Raw genomic sequence first — 20,070 nt, 5'->3', positions numbered from 1 at the left:
AGGTGGGTAACTTATTAACCAGAGATGAGGCTATAGTTGTTAAAACTGGGTTAAAAATAATTAGCAACCTTTGCCTGGTCATAACATGAAACATCATCAATATCCAGGTTAATACTACAGGATTTTCCCTTATGTGGAGCTTTTGAGCCAATGTCCTTTAAAATGTTCCACAGTTTATGAGGCTGATGTAAGTTGTCATTAACAGTGTCTATGTAATGTTAGGATTTGGCCTTATCCATTTTGTATCTTGCCTGGTTTCTACAGTTAATATAACCATCATAATCGTATTGTAGATTTGTCCTTCTGAATCTGGCCAGGTAGCGATCCCTTTTCCTTATGAGGTCTAAGATTTCAGAAGTGATCCATTTCCCTGACCGCTAGTTTGATTCTAATTTGTTTCATTGGAGTCAGAGAGTTGAGCGCAGACAGAAACAGATTGTTAAAAAGATACCAACTTTAATTTGTCACATGCGCCGAATACAACAAGTGCAGACATTACCGTGAAATATTTACTTACAAGCCCTTAACCAACAGTGCAGTTCAAGAAGAGTTAAGAAAATATTTACCAAATTAACTACAATAAAAAATAATAGAAAGTAACACAATAAAATAACAATAACGAGTCTATATACAGGGGGTACCGGTACCGAGTCAGTGTGCGGGGGTACAGGTTTGTTGAGGTAAATTGTACATGTAGGTAGGGGTGAAGTGACATCACAGTTTAGTACATGAGACCAATCCAAATGTCCAAGTCCTTCTACAAAACGTTCCTTTGAGTTTTGTTTTATAAACCGTACCTTCATGTAGTTATTACTTGTCTCTAGTAGCAGTTTGGATGTCTTACGGGTACAGCAGGTTACCATATGATCACTAAAACCAATATTTAAGACTCCTGACTGACAGACGTTCTCTTGGTCTGATACAATAATCAAATCCAAAGTTGATTTACTGTCAATACACACCCGGGTTGGCTCAACAATCAGTTGTTTCAGTCCAAATAACTGATTAAAGTTATCCAGGGCATTTACTAGTGTACTTCTCTGGGATGGTAACTGCACATTTGTATTAAAACCACCAATCAGAATACATTCTCTATCAGCCAATACATTGTGATCACAGCAATTCAGTTCAATCATAGACGTTCTTCTGCTTAGGAGGCCGATAGCACAGACCAACCAGTACAGGACGACATTCAGGAAGAAGTGTTTCTACCCATGCAACCTCAAGACCATCCATTTTCAGATCTGAACAAGGGATAAAATGCACATCCTTCCTAGTAAAAACACGCTGCTACCATTTCAGTTTCAGATTATTCTATAAATGCTAAAACCTGGTAGCTCAACCTCATCGTCCTCAGTAGACCCATCGAGTCATGTCTCAGTCACAGCAACTACTGAAGCCTGGGTGTTAGAAGCCAGGAGTTTTAAGTCCTCTAATTTCGGCAGCAGGCTTCGTGCGTTCACATGGATAAAGTGAAGACCTCTCTGATTGAAACAGTCAAACATGTCATCTTCTGTGCCCACTGCTGATACATCAACTATCTCATCTAGATTTCACTCATCATCCCTGCTTGTGCCCAGCATCCCAATGTTTGGAACCACATTTACACAGCATACATTGCAAACAAGCGAAATGTTACTTTGAGACTTTACAGATTCATCATATGACAAGTGTTGGATATCTCCACACTTTATGTGATCAAACAAATCACAAATCTCATTAGCCACCGCATTGGAATTCTTCCTTACGGTCTTACCGCAGTTTGGGCAAAGTTGTTTAGCTTGCTTTGTGGTGTTTGGGCCAGGACAGGGGTGTACATCACCACAGAGTAGCGGACTGAAAGTAATAAGCAGCTTGTTAGGGTTAACACCGGCCTCAGATGCGCTGCAGAGTTTCTTGTGTACATCAAGATAAGAGGATTCTACTGCAACTAGCACCAAGATAAGAGGTCTCTACCTCTTTGGGACACAATACAGTCCATGGAGAATAAGAGCACCTCCTCCCAGCTGCCCACTGCACTGAGGATAGGAAACATTGTCACCACCGATAAATCTACGATAATCGATCATTTCAATAAGCATTTTTCTACGGCTGGCCAAGCTTTCCACCTTGCTACCCCAACCCCGGCCAACATTTCAGCACCCCCCGCAGCAACTTGCCCAAGCCTCCCCATTTCTCCTTCACCCAAATCCAGACAGCTGATGTTCTGAAAGAGTTGCAAAATCTGGATCCCTACCAATCAGCCGGGCTAGACAATCTGGTCCCTCTCTAAAATTATCCACCGAAATTGTTGCAACCCCTATTACTAGCCTGTTCAACCTCTGTTTCGTATTGTCTGAGATCCCCAAAGATTGGAAAGCTGCCGCGGTTATCCCCCTCTTCAAAGGGGAGACACTCTAGGCCCAAACTGTTATAGACCTATATCCATCCTGCCCTGCCTTTCTAAAATCTTCAAAAGCCAAGTTAACAAACAGATCACCGACCATTTCGAATCCCACTGTACCTTCTCCACTCTGCAATCTGGTTTCCGAGCTGGTCATTGGTGCACCTCAGCCACGCTCAAGGTCCTAAATGATATCATAACCGAAATCGATAAAAGACAATACTGTGCAGCCGTCTTCATCGACCCGACCAAGGCTTTCGACTCTGTCAATCACTGCATTCTTATTGGCAGACTCAATAGCCTTGGTACTGCACTATCTAGGGAATAGTATTCTATGTCAGACATAAAGTAGTCCACTATCTAGGGAATAGGGTATAGGGTTACATTATACACTCACCAGGAAGTCAAAGACCACGAAGAGGAACTCCTCATCTCGTACGGGTGGCGGTGTCTCTCCTATGGTGGTGAGGGTGAGGGTGGACCAGTAGAGGCAGTAGATGTAACCCCGCGACAGAGTGGTCTGGTTGGGATACACCCAGGAGTCAGACCCCAGTCCCAGGGCCTTGGAGAAGGAGTAGTACATACAGGCATTCCAGTGGATGATCACCTGGAGGAGAAACAGCAGGTTAGGGTTAAATCAAATTAACATTTATTTGTCAACAGGTGTAGACTAACAGGAAAAGCTTCCTTATGGGTCCTTTTCCAACAACCCACTGGGCAAAAACTGGTTGAATCAAGATTGTTTCCTAGTCATTTCAACCCCTCAAATCTATGCAATAACGTTGAATTACATTTACATTTACATTTAAGTCATTTAGCAGACGCTCTTGAATCAGTAGCAGACAGACTCAGGGTAGTAGACAGACTCAGGGTAGTAGACAGACTCAGGATAGCAGACAGACTCAGGATAGCAGACAGACTCAGGGTATTAGACAGACTCAGGGTATTAGACAGACTCATGGTATTAGACAGACTCAGGGTAGTAAACAGACTCATTGGATTTGCTAAAAGTCATCAACGTAAGAGCATTTAGTATTTTTTGCACCCAACTTTTACCTTTAATCCAATGATAGGTAGCCTAGTGGTTAGGAGTGTTGGGCCAGTAACCGAAAGGTTTGTCGTTTGAATCCCCAAGCTGACTAGGTAAAAAAATCTGCCGATGTGCCCATGAGCAAGGCACTTAACCCTAATTGCTCCTGTAAGTCACTCTGAATAAGAGGGTCTGCTAAATTACTCAAGTGTGTGTGTGTGTGTGTGTGTTGGGGTGTCAGTATATGTATGTGTGTATGTGTGTATGTATGTGTGAGTGTGGGTAGATTCAGTGCAAAAGAGTTAGCTGGAAAAAGGGTCAATGCAGGTAGTCCGAGGTAGCCATTTGATGAGCTATTTAGCAGTCTATGGCTTGGGGGTAGAAGCTGTTCAGGGTCCTGTTGGTTCCAGACTTGGTGCTCTGGTACTGCTTGCTGTGCGGTAGCAGAGAAAACAGTCTATGGCTTGGGGGTAGAAGCTGTTCAGGGTCCTGTTGGGTGGCTGGACTCTCCTCCTGATATAGAGGTACTGGATGGAAGGGAACTCGGCCCCAGTGATGTACTGGGCCGTTCACACCACCCTTCCCAGTGATGAACTGGGCCGTTCACACCACCCTTCCCAGTGATGTACTGGGCCGGTCACACCACCCTTCCCAGTGATGTACTGGGCCGTTCACACCACCCTTTGAAGTCACATCATTACTGTCACAACAGCACCTTACGGTTGGGTGCATTGCAGTTGCCATACCAAGCAGTGGCGCAGCAAGTCAAGATGCTCTCAATGGTGCAGCTGGAGAACCTTTTGAAGATCTGAGGGCCCATGCCAATCTTTTCAGCCTCGTGAGAGGGACGAGGTTGTGCCCTCTTCATAACTGTGTGGGTGGACCTTGATAATTCCTTAGTAATGTGGATGCCAAGAAACTAATACAAGCCCATTGATGTGGATATGGGTGTGCTCGCTCCTCCGTTTCCTGTAGTTCGCGATCAGCTCTTTTTTAATGTTAGAGTCTGTGTGTGTTTATATACTGGCTTAATTCTGTTTACTTATTAGTATAGCTTCCTTGCTGATGAGCCCAAACTGGTATTCGATGTTGAATCCTCAGCCTCGCATACCCATGTGTCCACCCTGTTTGAAACACTTTAGACAGCTGCGCCACCAAACAACTCGCCACTGGATGGTGCAGGTGGTGGCATTTTTAGCTGAGCTGTAAGTTTAACTAATTCAACTTGGTTACACATGCATGCTTGTGTGTGTAAATGTGTTAGTTTGTGTGTGTACCACATATCTCTCACCAATGTATGTGTGTGTGTGTGTGTGTGTGTGTGTGTGTGTGTGTGTGTGTGTGTGTGTGCACGTACCAGTATGTAAAGGACCAGGTTAGTGATACGGAAGGCGTTGGGGTAACTGGTCCTGGTCTCTGTGCGGTCGAAGAACTCGAACATGCGGTTGAACCGCAGCAGTCTGTTGAAGCGGAGGAGAGGAGTGTGTATTCCCAGAGATAGGTAGAACAGGTCAGTAGGCAGGATAGACAACAGGTCTAGTTTAAACTGAACCGTCTTCAGATAACTGTCTCTCAGCTTAGAGAGGTCCTTCACCAACAGACCCTGCTCCAGGAAACCTGATAAACAAACAGGTAGAGTTACACAGTCAGTGTTAGGGCACAGGCTCAGGGTAGGCAGACAGACTCAGGGTAGGCAGACAGACTCAGGGTGGATATTGTCCTCCAATGCTCTTTGAGGAGGGGAGAACAGGGGACGTGAGGATTCAAGGAAAAAGAACAGAAACACGACAGAAACACATTGTGGGAAATTGACCTCTGACCTGTGCGTAGCCTGACAGCTGTGTCCAAGATGTAGAGACCGTCACACAGGTAGTCCAACACCAGCCACACGATGGCACCACTCGTCTGAAGCTCATCAAAACATGCCCTGCACAGAACACACAACAATTCTGTCACTACATTACTGTCACTACAATACTGTCACAACATTACTGTCACTACATTACAGTCACTACATATCTTTAAGGTGAGCAAAGAATGAACCAGCCAGTCTGATGCTAGGTGGGGTAGCTTCAAATCAAGACACATTGTTGACTAAAAGGGAGTGGTCGAAATGTACATAATTACCCAGAGGAAAATGGGGGAGGGTCATCTGTTTTAAATTTGAATTTATATTAAATGTCATATCGCTCAGGGGTTGATAATGAGCTGCTTGTTATAGTATCTCATCAGGGGTTTCACATTCTTGAAATAAAGTGGTGATCCTAAGACAATTGTTACTTGTATTAAATGTCTTATCGCTCAGGGGTTGATAATGAGTGGCTTGTTATAGTATCTCATGTGTGCCCGATGATGCCCCTCATCCCTGATGCTCTGCTGGGCGCTCAGTATCAAGTTATGTTAGTGTGGTCTTGATTACTATAGGCCATAGGCCTAGGCTACAGGCCTAGGCTACAGTGGCTTGCGAAAGTATTCACCGCCCCCTTGGCATTTTTCCTATTTTGATGCCTTACAACCTGGAATTAACGTAGATTTTTTTGGAGGTTATCCCCTGGTCGGGCTCCGTCCCGTATACGGGATGGACATCCAGCGAAAAATCCTATCGCCATTAGCATAACCTCTCTAGGGTCGACGGGACGAAATCGTCCCACCTACGTAACAGCCAGTGGAATCCTGTGGCGCGTTATTCAAATACCTTAGAAATGCTATTACTTCAATTTCTCAAACATATTACTATTTTACACCATTTTAAAGACAAGACTCTCGTTAATCTAACCACACTGTCCGATTTCAAAAAGGCTTTACAACGAAAGCAAAACATTAGATTATGTCAGCAGAGTACCCAGCCAGAAATAATCAGACACCCATTTTTCAAGCTAGCATATAATGTAAAAAAAAACAAAACCACAGCTAAATGCAGCACTAACCTTTGATGATCTTCATCAGATGACACACCTAGGACATTATGTTACAAAACATACATGTTTTGTTCAATCAAGTTCATATTTATATCAAAAACCAACTTTTTACATTAGCATGTTTTGTTCAGAACTAGCATACCCCCCGCAAACTTCCAGTGAATATACAAAAAATGTACTAAATTACTCACGATAAACGTTCACAAAAAGCATAACAATTATTTTAAGAATTATAGATACAGAACTCCTCTATGCACTCGATATGTCCGATTTTAAAATAGCTTTTCGGTGAAAGCACATTTTGCAATATTCTAAGTAGATAGCCCGGCATCACAGGGCTAGCTATTTAGACACCCAGCAAGTTTAGCACTCACCAAAGTCAGATTTACTATAAGAAAAATGTTATTACCTTTGGTGTTCTTCATCAGAATGCACTCCCAGGACTTCTACTTCAATAACAAATGTTGGTTTGGTCCCAAATAATCCATAGTTATGTTCAAATGTCCTCTGTTTTGTTCGTGCGTTCAAGACACTATCCGAATGGTAAAGAAGGGTGACGAGCACGACGCATTTCGTGACAAAAAAATTCGAAATATTCCATTACCGTACTTCGAAGCATGTCAACCGCTGTTTAAAATCAATTTTTATGCCATTTTTCTCGTAAAAAAGCGATAATATTCTGACCGGCAAAGCGTGTTTACGTTCAAAGAGAGAGAAAATAAAAGCATGGGATCCCCTCGTGCACGAGCCTCAGTCTGATGGCCCTCTGATCGACCACCAACCAAACGCGCTAATGTTTTTCAGCCAGAGGCTGGAATTACGTCATTCAGCTTTTTCCCGGGTTCTGAGAGCCTATGGGAGCTGTAGGAAGTGTCACGTTACAGCAAAGATCCTCAGTTTTCAATAAACAGAGCCAAGAATAACAAGAACTTGTCAGACAGGCCACTTCCTGTAAGGAATCTTCTCAGGTTTTTGCCTGCCATATGAGTTCTGTTATACTCACACACACCATTCAAACAGTTTTAGAAACTTTAGGGTGTTTTCTATCCAAAGCCAATAAATATATGCATATTCAAGTTACTGGGCAGGAGTAGTAACCAGATTAAATCGGGTACGTTTTTTATCCGGCCGTGCAAATACTGCCCCCTATCCCAACAGGATAACAACATTTATTTTTTTATTTTTTTCAAATATAGGACTATGTTATATCGTTTTATAGATACACCTCTCCTGAATCGAACCACGTTGTCCGATTTCAAAAAGGCTTTACAGCAAAAGCAAAACATTAGATTATGTTAGAGGAGTATATCGTAAAAGTAGCCACATAGCCATTTTCCGACCAACCACATGCATCACAAATAACCAAAAAACAGCTAAATGCAGCACTAACCTTTGACAATCTTCATCAGATGACACACCTAGGACATCATGTTACACAATACATGCATTCTTTTGTTCGATAAAGTTCTTATTTATATATAAAAACAGCATTTTACATCGGCGTGTGACGTTGACTAACTATTTTCCCTCAAATGCATCCGGTGAAACAGCGCTACAATTTACTAAATTACTATCCGAAAACATTTTTAAAATGTAATATTGTCAATCTAAGATTTATAGATGAATATCTCTTGAAAGCACCTGTAATGCCAGATTTAAAAATAACTTTACTGGGTAATCACACTTTGCGATAAAAGGGGATGCGATACTCAGAAAAATAGGCTACCGTTACAGGTCAGCGCCATCTTGGAACAATCGCATATCAAATCTACTCTTGTATACTATTGTCAATAATCCCTTACCTTTGATTATCTTTATCAGAAAGCACTTCCAGGAATCCCAGGTCCACAACAAATGTATTTTCGTTCGAAAAAGTTAATCCTTTACGTCCCAATAGCTTGTTCTTGTTAGCGCGTTCTGAAGGCTGCTCCAAAACTACCGTCGGCTGCGGGACTTCTCTCTCAACAAAATGCATTTTTTTTAAATTTAGTTTCGTTCAAACATGTCAAACGTTGTATAACATAAATCTTTAGGGTCTTTTTCAACCAGAGCTCCAATAAGATTCAAGGGGGATGATTGCATTGTGTTTCAAAATGTTTCGAAAGGGGAGGGTAGCCAGGGGCGCCGGCGTCATAATGGTGATGGCCCTCTCCGTGTGACCACGTTCCACTGCGTCTCATTCATTCAGTTTTCACAGTAGAAGGCTCAAATCACTTTGTAAAGACTGGGGACATCTAGTGGAAGCAATAGGAAGTGCTCAATGAACCATTGCTCACGGTGTGATTTATAGGCAAGGTGCTGAAGTTGAGTCCGCAATTCAGAATTCCACATCCTGTTACGATCGGTCTCGGGGTTTTGACTGCCATATGAGTTCTGTTATACTCACAGACACCATTCAAACAGTTTTAGAAACTTTAGGGTGTTTTCTATCCACAAGTATTAATTATATGCATATCCTAGCTTCTGAGTTTGAGTAGGAGGCCATTTAAAATGGGCACAATGTTTTTTCAAAAATCGCTGTAGCGCCCCCTATCCTAGGCGACCGTCAAGAGGTTTTAATATCATTTGATTTACACAACATGCCTACCACTTTGAAGATGCCAAATATGTTTTATTGTGTAACAAACAAGAAATAAGACTTGAGCGTGCATAACTGTTCATCCCCCCCACAGTCAATACTTTGTAGAGTCACCTTTCGAACAATTACAGCTGCAAGTGTTGTGGGGTATGTCTCTATAAGCTTGGCACATCTAGCCACTGGGATGTTTTCCCATTCTTCAAGGCAAAACTGCTCCAGCTCTTTCAAGTTGGATGGGTTCCGCTGGTGTACAGTAATCTTTAAGTCATACCACAGATTCTCAATTGGATTGAGGTCTGGGCTTTGACTAGGCCATTCCAAGACATTTAAATGTTTCCCCTTAAACCACTCAAGTGTTGCTTTAGCAGTATGCTTAGGGTCATTGTCCTGCTGGAAGGTGAACCTACATCCCAGTGACAAATCTCTGGAAGACTGAAACAGGTTTCCCTCAAGAAACTCCCTGTATTTAGCGCCGTCCATCGTTCCTTCAATTCTGACCAGTTTCCCAGTCCATGCTGATGAAAAACATGTCCCCAGCATGATGCTGCCACCACCGTGCTTCACTGTGGAGATGGAGTTCTCGGGGTGATGAGAGGTGTTGGGTTTGCGCCAGAGTACCAGACTACCTTCTTCCATATGTTTGGGGTGTCTCCCACATGCCTTTTGGTGAAAACCAAATGTGTTTGCTTATTTTTTCTTTAAGCAATTACTTTTTTCTGGCCACTCTTCCGTAAAGCCCAGCTCGGTGGAGTGTACGGCTGAAAGTGATCCTATGGACATATACTCTAATCTCCGCTGTAGAGCTGTGCAGCTCCTTCAGGGTTATCTTTGGTCTCTTTGTTGCCTCTTTGATTAATGCCTTCCTTGACTGGTCTGTGGGTTTTGGTGGGCGGCACTCTCTTGGCAGGTTTGTTGGAATGCCATATTCTTTCAATTTTTTAATAATGGATTTAATGGTGCTCCGTGGGATGTTGAACGTTTTTTTATAACCCAACAATGATCTGTACTTCTCCACAACTTTGTCCCTGACCTGTTTGGAAAGCTCCTTGGTCTTCATGGTGCCGCTTGCTTGGTGGTGCCTCTTGCTTAGTGGTGTTGCAGACTCTGGGGCCTTTCAGATCAGGTGTATATATATACAATTGAAGTCGGAAGTTTAAATATACCTCAGCCAAATACATTTAAACTCAGTTCTCAAATCCTGACATTAGTAAAATATTCCTGTCTTAGGTCAGTAAGGATCACCACTTTATTTTAAGAATGTGAAATGTCAGAATAATAGTAGAGAGAGTGATTTATTTCAACTTTTATTTATTTCATCCCATTCCCAGTGGGTCAGAAGTTTACATACACTCAATTAGTATTTGGTAGCATTGGCTTTAAATTATTTAACTTTGGTCAAACATTTCGGGTAGCCTTCCACAAGCTTCCCACAATAAGCTGGGTGAACTTGGGCCCATTCCTCCTGACAGAGCTGGTGTAAGTGAGTCAAGTTTGTAGGCCTCTTTGCTCACACCCACTTTTTCAGTTCTGCCCACACATTTTCTATAGAATTGAGATCAGGACTTTGTGATGGCCACTCCAATACCTTGACTTTGTTGTCCTTAAGCCATTTTACCACAACTTTGGAAGTATGCTTGGGGTCATTGTCCATTTGGAAGACCCATTTGCGACCAAGCTTTAACTTCCTGACTGATGCCTTGAGATGTTGCTTTGATAAATCCACATAATTTTCCTACCTCATGATGTCATTTATTTTCTGAGGTAAACGAGTCCCTTCTACAGCAAAGCAGCCCCACAACATGATGCTGCCACCCCCGTGCTTCACGGTTGGGATGGTGTTCTTCGGCTTGCAAGCCTCCCCCTTTTTTCTCCAAACATAACGATGGTCATTATGGCCAAACAGATCTCTTTTTCTTTCATCAGACCAGAGTACGTTTCTCCAAAAAGTACGATCTTTGTCCCCTTGTGCATTTGCAAACCGTAGTCTGGCTTTTTTATGGCGGTTTTGGAGCAGTGGCTTCTTCCTTGCTGAGCGGCCTTTCAGGTTATGTCGATATAGGACTCGTTTTACTGTGGATATAGATACTTTTGTACCTGTTTCCTCCAGCATCTTCACAAGGTCCTTTGCTGCTGTTCTGGGATTGATTTACACTTTTCGTAGCAAAGTAAGTTCCTCTCTAGGAGATAGAACGTGTCTCCTTCCTGAGCGGTATGATGGCTGCGTGGTCCCATGATGTTTATACTTGCTTACTATTGTTTGTACAGATGAATGTGGCACCTTCAGGTGTTTGGAAATTGCTCCCAAGGATGTACCAGACTTGTGGAGGTCTACATTTTTTTCTGAGGTCTTGTCTGATTTCTTTTGATTTTCCCATGATGTCAAGCGAAGAGGCACTGAGTTTGAAGGTAGGCCTTGAAATACATCCACAGGTACACCTCCAATTGACTCAAATGAGGTCAATTAGCCTATCAGAAGCTTTTAAAGCCATGACATAATTTTCTGGAATTTTCCAAGCTGTTTAAAGGCACAGTCAACTTAATGTATGTAAACTTCTGACCCACTGGAATTGTGATACAGTCAATTATAAGTGAAATAGTCTGTCTGTAAACAATTGTTGGAAAAATTACTTGTGTCATGCACAAAATAGATATACAAGAAATTTGTGGAGTGGTTGAAAAACTAGTTTTAATGACTCCAACCTAACTTTATGTTAATGTCCAACTTCCACTCTATACTGAGATCATGTGACAGATCATGTGACACTTGGATTGCACACAGGTGGACTTTTTTAAATCTAATTCTGACTTTTGAACGTAATTGGTTGCACCAGATCTTATTTAAGGGCTTCATAGCAAAGGGGGTGAATACATATGCACGCACCACTTTTCAGTTTTTTAATTTTTTCGAATTTTATGACAAGTAATTTTTTTCATTTCACTTCACCAATTTGGACTATTTTGTGTATGTCCATTACATGAAATCCAAATAAAAATACATTTAAATTACAGGTTGTAATGCAACAAAATAGTAAAAACATCTGTAACGATCGTCGTAGAGAGGGGACCAAGATGCAGCGTGGCACGTGTTCATGATTATTTATTTGAATCAAACAAACACTCGAACAAAACTAACAAAGGCAAAAGAAAGTGCACAGTTCTGTCAGGTACTGAAGCACAAAACAGAAAACAACTACCCACAAACACAGGTGGGAAAAGGCTGCCTAAGCATGGTTCCCAATCAGAGACAACGATAGACAGCTCTGATTGGAAACCATACCTGGCCAAAACATAGAAATATAATGACATAGAATGCCCACCCCACACCCTGACCTAAGAAAATAGAGAAATAAAGCGTCTCTCTCAGGTTTAGCGTGACAACACTAAGGGGGATGAATACTTATGCAAGACACTGTATATGAAGAGCATGCTCAGAGAAGCACAGGGCAAAGTTATATATCTAAGAAATTACCTTCCTTCCCGAGTATTTGCACTGCTGGAATGGTGTATAAAAAACTAGGCTACCCTGCATTACCCACTGCAATGGATAGGCTATCCCAATCATAAGCCCTGGCCTGCCCTGCTCTTGCTGATGTAAACCCTTTTGTGTTGCCTAAACAATGGCTGTGCTGTGTACAATGGCACTCAGGAAGTGAAACAAAGGCTACCTCTGATTATTTTCTTCTTCATTTGTTTAAAAAATGCAATAACTATGAGGGAGAAAGCGAAGATGAGAAGGAGGGCTGGAGGTAGGCTTGGTACTGCTATAGTTTTTTTTGAATAAAAACAATATGTTTTGTTGCCCATAATGAAGCTATTGAACAAAAAGTATTGACCACACAATAAGCCATATATTCAAGAAATTAATATAATTTACATTACTATGAAGTGGAAGCTGCAGAGATTGACAGCGCCTGGGTGCTGAAAGTAGGCTAATTCGAGAAGGCCTAATTAAATTAAACAGTCTTTTAAATTGACTTCAGGCTACTAACAACACAAGGGTTTTGTGTTGGAGACAATTTCTTCCTATTCAGAAATAAGAGGTAAGCCTACCTGTTGGACATATTATAACATATTCATAATAATAATAATACTATCTGCATTGTGTCCCACCACCCACCAACCCTCCTATTTACACTACTGCTACTCTCTGTTCATCATATATGCATAATCACTTTAACCATATCTACATGTACATACAGTGCCTTGCGAAAGTATTCGGCCCCCTTGAACTTTTCGACCTTTTGCCACATTTCAGGCTTCAAACATGAAGATATAAAACTGTATTTTTTTGTGAAGAATCAACAACAAGTGGGACACAATTATGAAGTGGAACGAAATTTATTGGATATTTCAAACTTTTTTAACAAATAAAAAACTGAAAAATTGGCCGTGCAAAATTATTCAGCCCCTTTACTTTCAGTGCAGCAAACTCTCTCCAGAAGTTCAGTGAGGATCTCTGAATGATCCAATGTTGACCTAAATGACTAATGATGATAAATAGAATCCACCTGTGTGTAATCAAGTCTCCGTATAAATGCACCTGCTCTGTGATAGTCTCAAAGGTCCGTTTAAAGCGCAGAGAGCATCATGAAGAACAAGGAACACACCAGACAGGTCCGAGATACTGTTGTGGAGAAGTTTAAAGCCGGATTTGGATACAAAAAGATTTCCCAAGCTTTAAACATCCCAAGGAGCACTGTGCAAGCGATAATATTGAAATGGAAGGAGTATCAGACCACTGCAAATCTATGAAGACCCGGCCGTCCCTCTAAACTTTCAGCTCATACAAGGAGAAGACTGATCAGAGATGCAGCCAAGAGGCCCATGATCACTCTGGATGAACTGCAGAGATCTACAGCTGAGGTGGGAGACTCTGTCCATAGGACAACAATCAGTCGTATACTGCACAAATCTGGCCTTTATGGAAGAGTGGCAAGAAGAAAGCCATTTCTTAAAGATATCCATAAAAAGTGTTGTTTAAAGTTTGCCACTAGCCACCTGGGAGACACACCAAACATGTGGAAGAAGGTGCTTTGGTCAGATGAAACCAAAATCGAACATTTTGGCAACAATGCAAAACGTTATGTTTGGCGTAAAAGCAACACAGCTCATCACCTTGAACAAACCATCCCCACTGTCAAACATGGTGGTGGCAGCATCATGGTTTAGGCCTGCTTTTCTTCAGCAGGGGCAGGGAAGATGGTTAAAATTGATGGGAAGATGGATGGAGCCAAATACAGGACCATTCTGGAAGAAAACCTGATGGAGTCTGCAAAAGACCTGAGACTGGGACGGAGATTTGTCTTCCAACAAGACAATGATCCAAAACATAAAGCAACATCTACAATGGAATGGTTCACAAATAAACATATCCAGGTGTTAGAATGGCCAAGTCAAAGTCCAGACCTGAATCCAATCGAGAATCTGTGGAAAGAACTGAAAACTGCTGTTCACAAACGCTCTCCATCCAACCTCACTGAGCTCGAGCTGTTTTGCAAGGAGGAATGGGCAAAAATGTCAGTCTCTCGATGTGCAAAACTGATAGAGACATACCCCAAGCGACTTACAGCTGTAATCGCAGCAAAAGGTGGCGCTGCAAAGTATTAAATTAAGGGGGCTGAATAATTTTGCACGCCCAATTTTTCAGTTTTTTATTTGTTAAAAAAGTTTGAAATATCCAATAAATTTCGTTCCACTTCATGATTGAGTCCCACTTGTTGTTGATTCTTCACAAAAAATTACAGTTTTATATCTTTATGTTTGAAGCCTGAAATGTGGCAAAAGGTCGAAAAGTTCAAGGGGACCGAATACTTTCGCAAGGCACTGTACTACCTCAATCAGCCTGACTAACCGGTGTCTGTATATAGCCTTGCTACTCTTATTTTCAAATGTATTTTTACTGTCGTTTTATTTCTTTACTTACGTACACACACACACACCTTTTTTTCACACTACTGGTTAGAGCCTGTAAGTAAGTATTTCACTGTGAGGTCTACACCTGTTGTATTCAGCGCACGTGACAAATAAACTTTGATTTGATTCTATAGCGTTTTTTCATAACAATCTCAAAGCGCTTCAAAAGCAACCAAGCAATACATTATCATGAGAAACATAACTATAACCAGACTATTCATGATGTATTGGTTGATCTAACTATAACCAGACTACTCATGATGTATTGGTTGATCTAACTATAACCAGACTACTCATGATGTATTGGTTGATGTAACTATAACTAGACTACTAGTGATGATGTATTGGTTGATCTAATTATAACTAGACTACTAGTGATGATGTATTGGTTGATCTAACTATAACTAGACTACTAGTGACGATGTATTGGTTGATCTAACTATAACTAGACTACTAGTGATGATGTATTGGTTGATCTAACTATAACTAGACTACTAGTGGTGATGTATTGGTTGATCTAACTATAACGAGACTCCTCATGATGTATTGGTTGATCTAATTATAACTAGACTACTAGTGATATATTGGTTGATCTAACTACAACTAGACTACTAGTGATGTATTGGTTGATCTAACTATAGTTGCATTTGAATGAACTTTTAGGAACACAGGTTTGGCCAGTCTTTTGATAGAGAATCATGTGGTGATTTGTGCATGCCTTGTTAATTTAGATGCTAATTCAGATGCTCTTCCATTCCCATGCCCTGATCACAGTCACCAGACATATATTTTGCAAGAACAATATAGAGGAATGAATTAGAAAATGTGCTTATATAAAATGTGCACACAGGCCTAACTAATGTGTTAAGAAACAAATGTCTTTCCCTCTAATTCATTGATCATCAGATACTTCAGTTGTAACTGTTGAGCTACATTTTTAAAGTTGGTAGATTTAGAAAAATATATATGTATTTCACCTTTATTTAACCAGGTAGGCCAGTTGAGAACAAGTTCTCATTTACAACTGTGACCAGGCCAAGATAAAGCAAAGCAGTGCGACTAAAACAACAACACAGAGTTTCACATGAAATAAACACATGTACAGTTAATAACACAACAGAAAAATCTATATACAGTGTGTGCAAATGTAGTAAGATTAGAAAGGTAAAGCAATAAATAGGCAAAATAATTACAATTCAGCATTAACACTGGAGTGAATAGATGTGCAGAAGATGATGTGCAAGTAGAGATACTGGGGTGCAAAAGAGCAAGAAAATAAATAACATTATGGGGATGAGGTATGGAATTTACAGATGGGCTGTGTACAGGTACAGTGATCCGTAAGCTGCTTTGACAGCTGATGCTTCAAATTAGTAAGGGAGATATACAGTGAGGGAAAAAAGTATTTGATCCCCTGTTGATTTTGTACGGTTGCCCAATGACAAAGAAATGATCAGTCTATAATTTTAATGGTAGGTTTATTTGAACAGTGAGAGACAGAATAACAACAACAAAAATCCAGAAAAACGCATGTCAAAAGTGTTAGAAAATGATTAGCAATTTAATGAGGGAAATTTGACCCCTCTGCAAAACATGACTTAGTACTTGGTGGCAAAACCCTTGTTGGCAATCAGAGGTCAGACATTTCTTGTTGTTGGTCACCAGGTTTGCACACATCTCAGGAGGGATTTTGTCCCACTCCTCTTTGCAGATCTTCTCCAAGTCATTAAGGTTTCGAGGCTGACGTTTGGCATCTCGGACCTTCAGCTCCCTCCACAGATTTTCTATGGGATTAAGGTCTGGAGACTGGCTAGGCCACTCCAGGACCTTGCGCATATCATCCCGTTAGCGGGATCATTTTCCAGCGAAAACTCCTAGCCACATTAGCATAACGAAATTCAATATTTTTTTTTTTTCAAATATAGGACTGTCTCATATCGTTTTATAGATACACCTCTCTTGAATCGACCCTCGTTGTCCGATTTCAAAAAGGTTTTACAGGAAAAGCACAATATTAGATTATGTTAGAGGAGTACATGGTAAAAGTCGCATCATATTAATTTTCCTACCAAGCACACGCATCAAATATAACCAAAAAACAGCTAAATGCAGCACTAACCTTTTACAAACTTCATCAGATGACACACCTAGGACATCATGTTACACACAGCATGCAATCTTTTGTTCAATAAAGGTCATATTTCTATATAAAAACAGCATTTTACATCGGCACCTGACGTTGACTAACTATTTTCCCATAAAATGCGTCTCAGTGCTACAATTTTATAAATTACTATTCGAAAACGATTTTTTTTTTTAATATTGTCAATCTAAGATTTATAGATGAATATCTCTTGAAAACACCTGTCATAACAGATTTTAAATTAACTTTACAGGGTAATCACACTTTGAGATCAAAGGGGATGCGATACCCAGAAAATGAGCTCGAAAGCCTAGCTCGGCGCCATCTTTGAACAATTGCACATCACATCTGATATTGTATAATATTGCCAATAATCCCTCACCTTTAGTTGTCTTCATCAGAAAGCACTTCCACGGATCCCTTGTCCACGACAAATGTATTTTCGGTCGAAAAAGTCCATGCTTTATGTTCCATTAGCTTCCTGTTGTTAGCGCGTCCTAAGGCTGTAATCAAATGTTGATGCGGGCGCTGCCTAAGGAAAAATGACTTTTTTGACTGCTGTAGGTTCGTTCAAACATGTCAAACGTTGTATAACATTAATCGTCAGGGCCTGTTTCAACAAGAGAGCCAATCAGATTCGAGTGGGACGATTTCATTGTGTTTCAAAACGTTTCCAAAGGTGGGGGCAGACACGGCCGCCGACGTCACAATGCTGATGGCCCTACTACAGTGACCAATTGCCACATCGTCTCTTTCACTGAGTTTCGACTGTAGAACCCTCAAAACACTTTGTAAAGACTGGGGACATCTAGTGGAAGCACTGGAAAGTGCTCAATTATCATTTTTTCACGTTGTGAATTATAGGTAAGGCTGTGAAGTCGAGTCCACAATTCAGATTCCCACTTCCTGGTTCAATCGGTCTCGGGGTTTTGACTGCCATACGAGTTCTGTTATACTCACAGACACCATTCAAACAGTTTTAGAAAATTTAGGGTGTTTTCTATCCATATAAAATAACTATATGCATGTCCTAGCTTCTGAGTTTGATTAGTAGGCCGTTGAAAATGGGAACGATTTTTTTTCAAAATGCGCTGTGGCGCCCCCTATCCCAGGGTATGTCCAAGTGTGCTTCTTCTTGAGCCACTCCTTTGTTGTTTTGGCCACGTGTTTTGGGTCAATGTCATGCTGGAATACACATCCACGACCCATTTTCAATGCCCTGGCTGAGGGAAGGAGGTTCTCACCCAAGATTTGATGGTACATGGCCCCGTCCATCGTCACTTTGATGCGGTGAAGTTGTCCTGTCCCCTTAGCAGAAAAACACCCCCAAAGCATAATGTTTCCACCTCCATGTTTGACGATGGGAATGGTGTTCTTGGGGTCATAGGCAGCATTCCTCCTCCTCCAAACACGGCGAGTTGATTTGATGCCAAAGAGCTCCATTTTGGTCTCATCTGACCACAACACTTTCACCCAGTTGTCCTCTGAATCATTCAGATGTTCATGGCAAACTTCAGACGGGCATGTATATGTGCTTTCTTGAGCAGGGGGACCTTGCGGGCGCTGCAGGATTTCAGTCCTTCACGGCGTAGTGTGTTACCAATTGTTTTCTTGGTGACTATGGTCCCAGCTGCCTTGACATCATTGACGAGATCTTCCCGTGTAGTTCTGGGCTGATTCCTCACCGTTCTCATGATCATTGCAACTCCACGAGGTGAGATCTTGCATGGAGCCCCAGGCCGAGGGATATTTACAGTTATTTTGTGTTTCTTCCATTTGCGAATAATCGCACCAACTGTTGTCACCTTCTCACCAAGCTGCTTGGCGATTGTCTTGTAGCCCATTCCAGCCTCGTGTAGGTCTACAATCTTGTCCCTGACATCCTTGGAGAGCTCTTTGATCTTGGCCATGGTGGAGAGTTTGGAATCTGATTGATTGATTGCTTCTGTGGACAGGTAACAAACTGAGATTAGGAGCACTCCCTTTAAGAGTTTGCTCCTAATCTCAGCTCATTACCTGTATAAAAGACACCTGGGAGCCAGAAATCTTTCTGATTGAGAGGGGGTCAAATACTTATTTCCCTCATTAAAATGCTAATCAATTTATAACATTTTTGCAATGCGTTTTTATGGATTTTTTTGTTGTTATTCTGTCTCTCACTGTTCAAATAAACCTACCATTAAAATTATAGACTGATCATTTCTTTGTCAGTGGGCAAACGTACAAAATCAGCAGGGGATCAAATACTTTTTTCCCTCACTGTAAGTCTCCAGCTTCAGCAGTTTTTGCAATTTGTTCCAGTCATTGGCAGCAGAGAACTGGAAGGAAAGGCGGCCAAAGTAGGTTTTGACTTTGGGGATGACCAGTGAAATATACCTGCTGGAGCGCATGCTACGGATGGGTGATGCTATGGTGACCTGTGAGCTGAGATAAGGCGGGGCTTTACCTAGCAAAGACTTATAGATGACCTGGAGCCAGTGGGTTTGGTGACAAATATGTAGCGAGGGAAAGCCAACGAGAGCATACAAGTTGCAGCAGTGGGTAGTATATGGGGCTTTGGTGACAAAACGGATGGCACTGTGATAGACTACATCCAATTTGCTGAGTAGGCTGTTGGAGGCTATTTTGTAAATGACATCGCCGAAGTCAAGGATCGGTAGGATGGTCAGTTTTACGAGGGTATATTTGGCAACATGAGTGAAGGAGCCTTTGTTGCAAAATAGGAAGCCGATTCTAGATTTAATTTTGGGTGGAGATGCTTAATGTGAGTCTGGAAGGAGAGTTTACAGTCTAAACAGACACCTAGGTATTTGTAGTTGTCCATATATTCTAAGTCAAAACTGTCCAGAGTAGTGATGCTGGACGGGTGGGCAGGTGCGGGCAGCGATCGGTTGAAGAGCATGCATTTAGTTTTACTAGCATTTAAGAGCAGTTGGAGGCCACGGAAGGAGTATTGTATGTCATTGAAGCTCGTTTGGAGGTTTGTTAACACAGTGTCAAAAGAAGGGCAAGATGTATACAGAATGGTGTCGTCTGCGTAGAGGTGGATCAGAGAGTCAGCAGCAGCAAGAGCGATATCATTGATGTATACAGAGAAAAGAGTTG

General features: G+C 41.5%; 1 protein-coding gene across 1 annotated transcript in view; it reads right to left on the bottom strand.

The window, feature by feature from the left end:
- The window catches only part of LOC115205797 (cyclic nucleotide-gated cation channel), a 52,312-nt gene that overhangs the window by 6,814 nt on the left and 25,428 nt on the right, over window positions 1–20,070 (bottom strand). Inside the window, exons 6-8 of the mRNA XM_029772109.1 lie at window positions 5,234–5,340; window positions 4,771–5,030; window positions 2,781–2,990 (exon numbers count right to left, since the gene is read on the bottom strand). Coding sequence (XP_029627969.1) covers window positions 2,781–2,990; window positions 4,771–5,030; window positions 5,234–5,340 — 577 coding nt within the window. The remainder of the gene's footprint in view (window positions 1–2,780; window positions 2,991–4,770; window positions 5,031–5,233; window positions 5,341–20,070) is intronic.

Source organism: Salmo trutta, chromosome 13 (assembly GCF_901001165.1).
Source record: "Salmo trutta chromosome 13, fSalTru1.1, whole genome shotgun sequence".
In the NCBI taxonomy this organism is placed as follows: Eukaryota; Metazoa; Chordata; class Actinopteri; order Salmoniformes; family Salmonidae; genus Salmo; species Salmo trutta.
Note: the sequence above shows the minus strand (reverse complement) of the source record. Positions and strands in the feature narration are given on the sequence as shown.